The following is a 12,433-nucleotide window of genomic DNA, read 5'->3' as shown; positions in this document are numbered from 1 at the left end:
TCCTAATGCTTGTGAGTGTACATGTTTTTGAAATGTGGGAGGAAAATCAGAATACCCGGAGAACACACTGCGAAACAGATGTGGTAATCACAAAACCTATTAAAAAATGTTTTTAATAGAAATGTAAAAGAGATGCATGTAAACTTTTATTCATAATACACAAAGGAAAAGTCAAAGAATACTCCGGTAGATGAATCACTGCTGCTTCTGTGGTTGACATGCTTGACAAATTTGAGGGTTTCTTTGTCTCTATAGACCAGAGCGAGGGAATTATCTTCTGGATAGATGGTCAGCAGCTTTAAACAAGCAGAAAAAAAAAACATTATAATGATCACATAAGTATTGACGGCATATGTATCTCTAAAATATCCTTAATATACAAATTCAAAACACTCACTTCCTCATCCTCTTCATTCGCAACGTAACAACTGAAGCCTCCGAACTCTGACTGCCAACCTAAAAATCAAAAAATTGTCAGTCATCATTTCCATCCATCCACTTCATGTCTCTTATGATTAACTAATTAAATAAAATACATCATACTCGCCAGAAAGGCTGCTTACCAAATGTGTCAATATGTGTAGATTGCTACAGACATGATTTGGTAATCAGACTTGGTTTGCTCTGACCAACCAATTAGACAAGGGAAAAAATGCTGACATCGTTCTCGGTCCACTGAAGGGGAAGTTAAAATCTGATTGTCCCATTGCTAATATCGTTTAAGCTGCATCGACCGGCAAAATATTATAACCTATCAGCAATGCTGATTCTCAAGGCAGATTGGACTGAGATGGCAACAGACGCTCAAACATGATTGGACGGCCAAACAAAAAAAAAAATCTAACATCCATTTCATGTACTGGACACATTGTAGTCTAGGGAAATGTTATGAATGCTTAGTGTGTGATTGTGATAGTGATACACGTGTCACCAATCCACTCATTTCACTCCAAAGGTGATTTGTTGTCACAGTTTTCGTATCAACTGACCCGCACAGCTGAAAGGTAAAATGAGGTCTAGTGCGAATTCCGCTCGCGCTGCCTCTCCATCGTGCAGTAAAGTGTAGCTGCCGTGGGACCATCGTCGCAGCTCACCACAACACTTGGGTGTACTTGGCTCTAAGTGGAGGAATACAAAAACATTCAGCATAAAGACAAAAAAAAACAAAAAAAAAACGAAAGGAGCTAAATAAATTTCATGAACCTGACTCTTTGCTTGCTTCATTTGAGGACCCTGTTGCTTTGTCATCCTTTTCACAGCTGTCCTCCTTCTCTTTGTCTTTATTTTCACCACCACCATCATCATCATCATCGTCGTCGTCGTCATCATCATCAGCAGGACACAGGTAGTGCAATCCAAGGCCCGTAAAATTGGACAGAAGCAGGAAGAACGCTTCTGAATGAAGCAGCTCCCAACAAGCACTCACACACTCGGGTACGGAGTCCAGACAGGCTGCTTCGTAGCATCTAGACGCAACAGTGCTCAACATAGTCAACGAGTCCAGTCAACCCATGACACATCGTGGTTCATCTTACATGCCATGAGATTTTTCAGAAACACTTGAATTTCTTTTCACAATCAATATTTTTAATAGAATGCTCCCACAAGATTGTCATTTATAGTCTAAAAGTTCCCCACCTCTTATTGGCCGGACCTTTCCGCGTCCACTGGATCTGAGCCAACTGCACGGCTTCACACACTTGTCGGAATTTCTCCTCCTGATGACACAATCATCCGGACGATCAGGAGGAGGAACCAAAATGAAACCTCCAAAGTAAATTCCTGTTTTCTTTTTAGCTTGAATTCTAATCAACATTATTAGCAATACTTTTAATTCCTATAGATAATTCTTAGGGGTACACACAGTAGTTATTGTTCGATTACTGTTAGGATTGTGAGCGATTCCTTGGAAAATTACTGGAAAACATAAAACAGAGAGAGCGCATCACCCTGAGAAAATCTTTCAGCTGAATTTCAGAGCTTTCCTCAAACTCTTCCTGGATCTGCTCCTGGTATGAAATATCCAGGTAGAGTGGATTGACCCACTCCAGCAGCAACGTCTCCTGAAATAGACACCAAAATGAGTGTGTAGTTCACTTCACGCGCACGTGCGCGTTTGAACTCACATCTCTCGGTAAGTGTTCGCGCCGTGAGACGAGAGCCTCGATGTGGCGAGGAGGACGCTCCAGAGACGGTCCGTGAAACCAGCCGCTGAGAGACAGACGACACTTGTCCTGTGATAACACCTCAGACACCTGGATAAGCACAAAATATTAATTATTTATTCCCCTATCCTCTTTGGCAAGACAGATAACGCATGTCATTCTCACTTGGTGAAAGGAGACTGGAGACACTTCGAAAAGCACGAGCGTATTCCAAGAAGGCACGAGAGACTTGACAACACTCTGTGGTTGGAAATGACCTGAAGAAACAAATGTCTTTAATGAAGACATCGGGTCACATTGAATTATAAAGGTGAGAAGAAGCAAGGTACAAATATTTTTATTTTTGTAGTTTTGTTTTTAAGAAACCACCACGTTCGAGGAAGGACAACCATTCAAAGACAGAGGGCCAAAGTGTCAATGAAACTATTTTGGAACATCAACTTCTGGTAAACGAAAAATAGAGGGGAGGGCAAGGCTACATTCAAATCTTAAAGCTGCTAACTTCCCCCTTAAGAAGATTTTTCAGGTATCTGTATTTCACAATATGGATTTTTTTTCAACTTTTTACTATCAACATTTACAACACTTACGTGGTCAAAAAAGGCTTTTTACTTCTTAAAACTTTTCAGATGATGACATGACAAAAGAAAAATTATAAATAGAATTGTTTTTATTGCTGCATCAAGCTATCAAAACAGGTATTATTATATATTATTGACAGTAAATATTTTTTTACCTCTATACTTAAAGGAATACTTAATCCATTGAGCCATTTTCAGCAGTAAAAAGTTAATATTTTGTCTAGAATTAATTTAATAATCTCATTATTTTTCATGTACAATTAATACCTTTGATTTAAGAACACATTTTGCCTCTTGCTGTTGACTGAAAATGACATCACAGGCGCACAGAAAAAGACCAATCACGGCTCACCGGTTTACTAAGTTTCATGTGACATTAGCAAACTGAGCCGTGATTGGTCATTACCAATTTCCTGAGCATGTGTGATGTCATTTCCAGTCGGCACTCCACAGTGAGTGGCAAAATGTGTTTTTAAACAGATTTTTTAAGGTATTGGGATAGGCTCCAGCACCCCCGCGACCCTAGTGAGGAAAAGCGGTCAAGAAAATGGATGGATGGATTGTACATGAAAAATAATGACGTTATCAGATTAACTCATTTGCTCCCAAAAACGTATAAATATGTTCTGCTTTAAATATTACCATGGTTCCAAAAACATATTTATACGTTTTTCATGTTTTGTTTTGTTTTATGCTAGAGCATACAGAAGGCTTTAATGCAGCCTCTGAACTGTAGGGAAAACTTAAAGCAATGGTAGTTATTACAAAAACGGCCAGCAAGTGGCAGCAGAATACAAGAGATCAACCAGGGCCATGTTGCAAAAAGGCTTTTCCCCCCCAAAAGTGTTTTAAACAGATTTGTGAATAATGATGAAACTTCGCTATATTCTAATGCTAATTGCTGCAAAACAGAAACAGATAGAAATATTTTTTTTTTCCTGATTAAATCTAATCTTTCTTTTGATAGGTTCCATGTTTTTATAGTAATAGAACACAATATTCTATGGGTCAAAATCCAGTAAAACAGCCAGGAGCGAAGGGGGTTGCTTCAGTGAAAATGGCTGAGAGTGAATGAGTTAATTATGGACAAAATATCTTCTTACTGCTAAAAATGGATAAATGAGCCAAGTATATCTTTAAGTACATTTCAGAGTCTGTACTTATTTACACTTGAAGCGGAAATTTTCTTGACAATAATATGTTTTCTGCAGCCCCACTAGTCCAAACACAGTATTCTGATTAATGTTTGCGTTGCGGAATATAAATCAAATCCACCCGTTTTTATCCATCTCAGAAGGCGGCCATTTTGCCAGTTGCTGACTTGCTGTCCACTGAAAATGACATCACAGTCGCTCAGGGCTCAGTTAACAGCCAATCACGGCTCACCTCTTTTCTAAAGCTTCAGTCGACAGCATGTGGCAAAATGGCCACCCCCTGAGATGGATATAAACGGGTGGATTTTTCTGCTTTATTTATATTCCACAAACGCAATATTAATCTGAACGCTTTGTACGTATTATTGTAAAGAAAAAATTTGGGGTTGACTTCCCCTTTCAATAGAAGAGCTAAATCAGTACTTTATATTTTAGTAGTATTTTTTTTAATTAAGTACTGTATCTTTACCTCTACTTAAATACAAAGCATGAGTATTTTTTCCACCGCCACCGAACTAAAACGGAAACTCACCGTCTGTTGTGAAAAGATCGAGGGAACCACCGTCACTGCTCAGCCATGGGGGGACGAGGTAAAGAATGAAGGCAACACGCCTCCCTTCCAGTTCATCATCATGACACAAAAGAATATCTACAAACAGTCAGGAAAGACATAAACATCGGATCAATGACTCTAAACTAAAAAATATCATTGATAACTCCTGTTAAATGCTCACCGGTGTATTCATATTTGGCACAGGAAATATCCACGGTGGGCTCCAATTTCACACCTAATACATCCTCAAGCCATCGCCGGAATTGACTAAACAGTGCTGATCTGGAATTAGGCACACATTTTAAATCAGTGGATATAAAAAGTCTGCATACTCCCGTTCAAATAAAAGGTTTTTGTGATATAAAAAACAAGAACAAGATAAATCAATGCACAACTTTTTTTCCGACATTAACTCATTTGCTCCCAAAAACGTGTAAATACGTTTTATTTTAAATGTTTTAAGTGTCCCAAAGACATATTTATACGTTTTTTATGTTTGTTTGTTTTTCATGCTAGAGCATACAGAAGGCTTTGATACAGCCTCTCAACTGCAAAGAACGGTTGAAGAAATGGTAGTTATTACACAAACGGCCAGCAAGTGGCAACAGAGCAGAGGAAATGAACCAGGACCATGTTGAAAAAAAACCTCAAATACTCAGAATTCTAAATAGATTTGTGAATAATGATGAAACTTAGCTATATTCTAATGCTAATTGCTGCGAAACGAAAACAGATATAAATATGTTATATTCTGATGAAAGAAGAGACTTTAATCTTTTTTTAGGTATGTTTTATCTTTTTATAGCAGTAGAACATAATATTCTGTGGGCCTTGCAAAATCAGTCAAAATCCAGTAAAACAGCCGGGAGTGAAGGGGATTGTTTTAGTGAAAATGGCTGAGAGTGAATGAGTTAATGTGACCTATAACCTTTACATATTAATTGAAGAAACGGATCTGGGAATTTTTTTAAATATTTTTTGGGGGCGAATGTGTGCTGACTCCTACCTAACATGAGTTTGAATGTGATTGGTTAATTCTGAACATAGCAAATCCCCGGTTATAAAAGGGTGTGCACACTTGTGCAACCACATTATCCATCTTGTTTATTTTTTACTTTGCATCTTGATCCCCCCCCATACGAGTTGTACAGGTAATAGGTGACATTAATGGTGGAGAAGGTTTTGAGATGATTTATCATAATATGCTCTTTTTTTAATATCACATAAACCAGGCATTTTAACATGGGTGTGTCAACTTTTTATATGCACTCTATGTATTTTTTATACTCTCAATGTACATTAGAGTGTAAAACAAGCAGATTATGTGTCTTCAATTCGAACTGATGGAGGTTTCAACAGAGGCAAATTCATCCACTGTTCAGACATGCCATGACATTTTGTTGCACTATAAATAATAAATGATCCCAAGGGGAAGCATTCATTTTGCTTTTAAACATGGTTTGGATTCACCAGGGCGGATTGCTTGGGAAGGTGCATTTGATAAACACATATTTACATCAAGTTATACACAGCGTATCTTATTTCTCATTGGCTGGTATGCGCAGCATTCTAAATAAAACAATCAAAATACATTGCTGTCAGACCTTAGACATGAGAAAAAAAAAAGATTGATTTAGATGTCATAATGCGCACTTGGGGACCTAACGTTTATTGAATAGGCTTAAATAAATATTGGACACAGTATAGTGTGTATGCTGTATTGGTAACTTTGGGATTTATCCCTTCCAAATAAAGGAATTTCTCCATTTGGGTTAAAAATGCAATCTCTGGCTCCCTCTGGTGGCACTAATGAACCACAAAATAGCCACAATGACTATTTGACAGCTTTAACTCAGGTAGGGCTGAAGTGACTGTCTAATCATTTTTGAAAAGTGTAAAGAAAAATAGGTTGTCGGCTTGTCACTCAGTGTCAGTAAGTTATCATCTGGTTTGATCACAAATGAACCACAAACACTCACCTTAGGCCTGCTATGTGTGGTGCAGTCAGTTTTCTCAAGTCATCTGACTGTAGGTGGGAAAGGAAATCAATAAATGTCAAGACAGCGTAGCCAACTGCCGTAAAAGTTATGCACGGACCAGTTTAAGGCTCACCTGTTTAAATTTGTAGAGATCATTGGACTTTGCGTGAAAGTTTAGCGAGAGCAATTCTATCTGCAGATTCTCCAAGAAATTCTCACTTCTGATGAAGTTTTTGATGACACAATGAGGGAAAGGATGGCAGTCCAACTCCAAATCACCTGATGTGAAACAAATACATTGGATGTAGAAATCGGCAGCTGAAAATGTAAATAATATTCGTTATTTAGCTAAAAAAAGAAAATCAAAATTAACAAACAAACATAACCTGTCAGCTAGGTTCAATGTAGGGCTACAAAGGGCTAGTATCGATGCCACAACTGTAAGTCTGTACTCATAGTCGTACTGGGGGGAATACTCTGATACTGCATCACTGATACCACTCTACCTGCCTGACATAGGCTATAGCTCACAGGCAGATGGAGTGGCAGCCATGTTAGCAGTATGAGGATACTTCAACGTAAACGTGGATGACAACACTTAGGTAACAGTTGGATGTTAAAATGTCAATGATGACAAGTTGCTACTCTAAAACTATCTGAGTGAATTAGATGCTATGTTCACGAAAGGTTGGTAGTTTGTTTTCCAGGACAATATTTGATTAAAATAAAACACATTTTCATTTAATCTTGATTGCTAAATGTAAGGGCATTGACTAATACACAAATGTACTTAACTAAAAGTCTGGAAAGAAGTTAATGAGCATTACTTTTGTAAAGTTACAATTACACAAAGAAAATGTCGGCATTATTTTATTTCGCCATGACTAAATAAAAAAATGTAAAGTAAAACAGTCAGGGATATAAATTAATGTTAACATGAAACAATCATTGAGGAAAATCTATGTGAAACAGTTTCACTTAAAAAAAACACACAATGCTGCTGCTGTTTACAGATGTTTTAGTATTATAAATGCATGCATAACATTTTTTTTAACTACGTATATGTTCTATGCTGTCGGTATTAGCTTTGCTGCAATCATTGAGCTAACTAGAAGCTAAAGTTGTTCGTGTTAGGGTCTGCGTTGAATTCACGGACCATGGGTGAAGTGAGATTTCTGGCTCCATGCTTCCTTCACTGCCGTCTTCACGTTCTCGTCTGTAACGACTCGGCAAAGTTCTGCTGTTTCTTCGCAGTTATTTATCTTCATTTTCTTCTTGTTTGACTTAATATATTCGCCCTGTTGCCTTTTAGATGTCATTGTAGAGTTTGACAAGTGACTGAAAACGCGTTAAAATGCACCCATTGCGGTGGTCAGTGGAAGCTGTCATCGCGTCGCATGAAGATGACGTCAGTGTTGTTTTTTTGCCATTTAAAGGTATGGACATAAAGTATCAATATTAAAAAAAAAATGGGATGGACGTATATAAATCCATGTTTAAAGACATGTTAAGTCCAATGCAGCTACATTTGAATAAATACAGTCCCACATGACGCATCTAACAGGCCGGAGTTTAACGCTCTTTATCCAATCCAATGTTACTAAATATACCTCCGCTGAGGTCATGAAACACCTTGTAAAATATTTAGATTAATCCTCGTCAAATCCAGGTGCTCTCGTGTCATGATAGCGTGCCTTTTCTGTATGATTATGGAATTTGCATCTAATCATACTGAGAGGGCTGATGTAAGAATAATGTAAAAATGGGCTCCAGGACACATCCTACAACTCCAGACACTAAGCGTCTTAGAAATGTTGTGATCATATGAAAGTTGGGTAATTCATACAGAGGCCTACGGACTCATTTTGACTCAAGTATGAAACGTGAGCATAGTACATTAGCCCACTGACCTCAGAGGCTACCGCCCCATCCAGTTTCATTGAGCATCACCTCACACCAACAGTTTCCCAAAGCATATCGTATTCAGCTGCATTACTGTATTTTGAAAGGGAAGAGCACCAAAATATGCGATGTATTTATTTTTTTTAATCGCCATACACTTAATAAAAAAACACATTTAAATGACTTTTTTTTATTAAAAAAGAAAAAAACAAATGCAGATTAAAATAACAGTAAACACAAAGTAATTGGTTTAATCAAACCTTTTCCAAAAACTTAAATTCAGACTGAGCATAATGCAATATAAATGTATCTTCTACAAAAAACACAAAATTTTTCGAGAATTAAAAAAAAAGGGGGGGGTTCTGACAAAAGCACAGCTAAACATCCCCATGGACTGTCAGTATATTCAGTACAGGGCACATTTCTCTCGTGAAAGTGGAGCTGAAGATGAGAAGTGTAATTTCTCTACATTCTCCACATGATCTTCAAGTTTCACGTCAACTGGGCTGCACTCACAGAGACAGCCAAATGGACTTCACTTAGTTGTAGATGAAGTTGAACCTGTTAAAGAAAAAAAAGAAAAGATGTTGGGACTAATTTCAAGAAAGATTCACAGAATCATGTTAGTTGCATTATACAAACCCTGACAGCCCAATAAAGCAAATAGAGTGAGGGGATATGGAATAAATTACTTCAGTGACGTGTAAAGCAATGGTCTGCTCTATTTGTATCATCAGTAAACACATCTATTTAAAAAAAAAAACATTACCGGCTCAGCAGCTGCGGAAGACTTGATATGATGGGTCCATATCCAGGGGCATTGTCATACAGCTCAAACAACGGGGCTGCCACCAATTTATAATTTTTGGGGACAGCAAACAGTGCTGGAAACAAAACGACCCACATACCTCAGCTCATATTCTATTTCTGTTCCATCATTAATTCACATTTATTTATTCATGTATTTATTTATATACTGCTATACCAACCTTTTTCCTGCAGCTGAACCAGAAAAAGTTTTTTATGCTCCTTAGGTTTGGTAATGTGAGCTGGAATGTAGGGATACTGCAAGACACAAAATTCTCGAGGGTAAAAATGCAACTCATTTGCTTGAAAAAGAAACAATGCTTGCCTGTCACATTTTGCATATACTCGCCACTTAAAAGTCACGGTGACAAATACAAATCTTATGATTCCTTTGACGTCAAGGACAAACCTGTGGAGGCTCAAAGTTGGGGCGCCACCAGTTGCCAATGCAGTCGTCAATCACCCAGTCCTGCTTCACGCCATCCTGCCGTCCGAGAATCTAACATGCAAATGAATGATACATTGGGATTAATAGAGAAGTTTAACAAGAGAAACCATGTCAATTTAAGGTGCCTTGGTTTCTAAAATTCATAAGTGTATAAATTGAATCTCGTTAGGATTAACTGTATATATTGCAGTATAAAAGTGAGGGTAAAAACAATAATGGAAGTATTTCTAACTGTCCTTGTCACTCTGAGGCAGGGAGATGCACAGATAGACACCACCTCTTTTAGACGAGTACAAATACTTACATTTGCCGATACTTAATAATGCCCTTACACCTTTGCATTGTGATGAAAATGTATTTTGTTTAATCAAAACTGCTCCCCTAACCTCGGTCATTAGGCGTTTCAGACCTTCCACCTCATCTTCCCCGGGACTCAACTCTCCACCGGGCCTACACCAAAGAAAGAAAACATCAGACTTAGACTCAGGAAAACACATCTGATGATGATTCCAAAGAACATGAAGTCCTCACAGTTTGAAGAAAGTAGTTCCCAGTTGCAGAAGCAAGACGTGCGGCAGCCGATGCTCATGGACGATAAGTACGCCCTCCACTGTCCTCCTCATTCCCATCTTGTCAAACTCCTCGCGCATCCGCTGGAACCTGGCCGCCACTGAGCTGTCCTTCTCATACAAAGGCTCCTTGGTCCCAAACGTGTAGTTGGTGAGAGGGTATCTAAAAACACATACATGTTACATCACAGTTATCTGAAATGTTGTCTTCACAAGTGTAGTAGTGTTCCGTTTTATGCCAGTAACCCTTCGTGAAACAACTCTCCCATTTACCCGAGCTTAGGACTAGCACTGGATATCGCTATTGCCTATAGGAACCAAACTCACTTTCTGCATAAAATGAACCATGTTCGAAAAACTGCATTAATTTGACAACATTAATAGGCTGTCATTTGAAGTTGTGTAAAACTGCAGTAAATCAGAAGCATGTCTTGTTTCTAACTAGGGCTGTAGCTATCAAATGTTTTTAGAATCAAGTATTCTACCAATAATCTCTTTGATGATTGGGATAAATGACATTGGCAAATGAAAAAGTCAAGTTGGCTTTTGTGAACTGGCCCACCCGTTAGCCAATTAAGTGAGTTTACAACAACATTAGTCCAGGTAGAAGCTTTATCCCTGTGAAGCTTCGAGGTTGAGATTTCGCATCAAACTTATTTTGTAATGAGTTGTTCGATTTGTTACAGCCCAATAAAATAAAGGCAAAATGTTTGATAACAGCTTTTGTATTGGCTCTCAATTTTTTATTTTAAAAAGGGATCATTCAATTCCAAATATATTTAGACATACATTTCAGATTACTCTAACCTCAGATTTTTACATTTAGTTAAAATGTATTCTGTGCTTTGTAAGAGACAAAGAAAAAAATATTACTTGGCTATCAAATACATTTTACCATCACATTTCCTTTTAGTAGAACGGCGTGGCTATGTTGGATCATCATTAAATTAAGGCTCGAACACACATTTTGCACCAACATGAATCGATTTGTGAACATCTCGATGAACTCACAGATTGATGGTTCTCTCCAGGGTGAGAGGCTTCGCCGGGCCGGTCATGTATTTGCTTCCAAACTGAGCGCCACCACCGCGCGGCCAACCTGTGTTCGAGCGACTGGGAGGCGCAACCGACATATTTTGTGTGCACAGTGAGATTGAGAATTCAACAAAATCCAAAACGTGTTTTTGGAATAAGCGCAATGAACAAAATAGCAATGAAAAATAATAAAGAAAACTACAATGGACAGTACTCAACAACTCGTCCACAGTCGTTTCCGCTGTCTTTCCACTTCCGGGTGAAATAGGATGTTTTGTCCATAATGGCGCCGCCGTTAGCGACTCCTGCTGGTAGGAGTGAATAATAAAGTTGGTCAGATCACAATTTATATATAGGCTTATTATATTTCACAATAATAGTCTCTGTCAATTAATTATCGATCAATATATTTTTTTATGGAATCCAAATTGTAATTACCTATCAATCTCAAAAGCAACTATGGAAAATATAAAGCCCACAGTTCACAATCTTTTGACGGCACCTCCTGGAAATCCCCCAACCCCCACATTCAATTCAGGCAAGGAAAAACCTCTGGAAAATCCATTTGGGGAAAAAAAATAAATCTTGATTATCTTCTTTTGCAGTGAATCTCGTGATCTCGTGGACAACATCAACCATGTGAAAAGATAAAAATTTGCTTTGATTTGGGCTTTCACGTGTAAGTTAGCAGTACTTTTGGTACTCGAAGCATTTTAACATTGTCTCCTAATTTTACCTACTGATGATGCAGCATCTGTGGGTTCGGTATTTTTGCTCAAGGACTTTTCAACATAGTCACAATTAAGTTGAATATTGAACCCATAATCTTCGGGTTGGGAGACGACCACTCTACCACCTGTGCCAGGCCAACCCAATCATGTTGTCAGTTCTGTAATTACAGCGTACCAGGTCAATGTCAGCTGATTCACTGTACACCTTACAAAACTAAAATTAAGTATGGAAGACAGTCACTTTTTGCATGGCACAAAAAAATTGTAGAGTCAGGAATGTCTTGGTGTGCTTCGTGCAACTCATGGTGCCTCGTTTTTCTTTTTTTATGTCCACACATTTGCCTCTTGAGTTACATTTGTAATAACTTTGTTAAATTGTATAGAGAATTTATGGAAGCTGTTAGCTGACTTTGAACTGCATTACAGTTTCTTTGCTAAGTGTCTGGTGTTGTCTGTCTGTTCAAATCTACTTGTTTTATCACCCAGGCGTGCAACTGCAGACCAATTTT

General features: G+C 38.1%; 2 protein-coding genes across 2 annotated transcripts; both read right to left on the bottom strand.

Moving 5' to 3' along the window:
• Window positions 1–97: 97 nt before the first annotated feature.
• On the bottom strand, window positions 98–7,851 carry ogfod1 (2-oxoglutarate and iron-dependent oxygenase domain containing 1). The gene is made up of 13 exons (XM_077563843.1): window positions 7,589–7,851; window positions 6,566–6,711; window positions 6,433–6,479; window positions 4,635–4,735; window positions 4,433–4,549; window positions 2,331–2,422; window positions 2,127–2,255; window positions 1,950–2,063; window positions 1,639–1,718; window positions 1,204–1,466; window positions 990–1,118; window positions 398–456; window positions 98–296 (listed from the first exon to the last, which is right to left on the bottom strand). The coding sequence occupies exons 1-13, from the start codon at window positions 7,749–7,751 to the stop codon at window positions 147–149; spliced, it is 1,590 nt and encodes a 529-aa protein (XP_077419969.1). The 5' UTR covers window positions 7,752–7,851; the 3' UTR covers window positions 98–146.
• Window positions 7,852–8,456: 605 nt separating this feature from the next.
• On the bottom strand, window positions 8,457–11,467 carry nudt21 (nudix hydrolase 21). Its single transcript, XM_077563770.1, has 7 exons — window positions 11,170–11,467; window positions 10,121–10,321; window positions 9,976–10,039; window positions 9,551–9,640; window positions 9,324–9,399; window positions 9,104–9,218; window positions 8,457–8,895 (listed from the first exon to the last, which is right to left on the bottom strand). Exons 1-7 carry the CDS (start codon window positions 11,289–11,291, stop codon window positions 8,874–8,876), a joined length of 690 nt encoding a protein of 229 aa, XP_077419896.1. The 5' UTR covers window positions 11,292–11,467; the 3' UTR covers window positions 8,457–8,873.
• Window positions 11,468–12,433: the final 966 nt, after the last annotated feature.

This window comes from Vanacampus margaritifer, chromosome 4 (genome assembly GCF_051991255.1).
Source record: "Vanacampus margaritifer isolate UIUO_Vmar chromosome 4, RoL_Vmar_1.0, whole genome shotgun sequence".
Taxonomy (NCBI): Eukaryota; Metazoa; Chordata; class Actinopteri; order Syngnathiformes; family Syngnathidae; genus Vanacampus; species Vanacampus margaritifer.
This window is presented reverse-complemented; position numbering and strand designations above follow the sequence as displayed.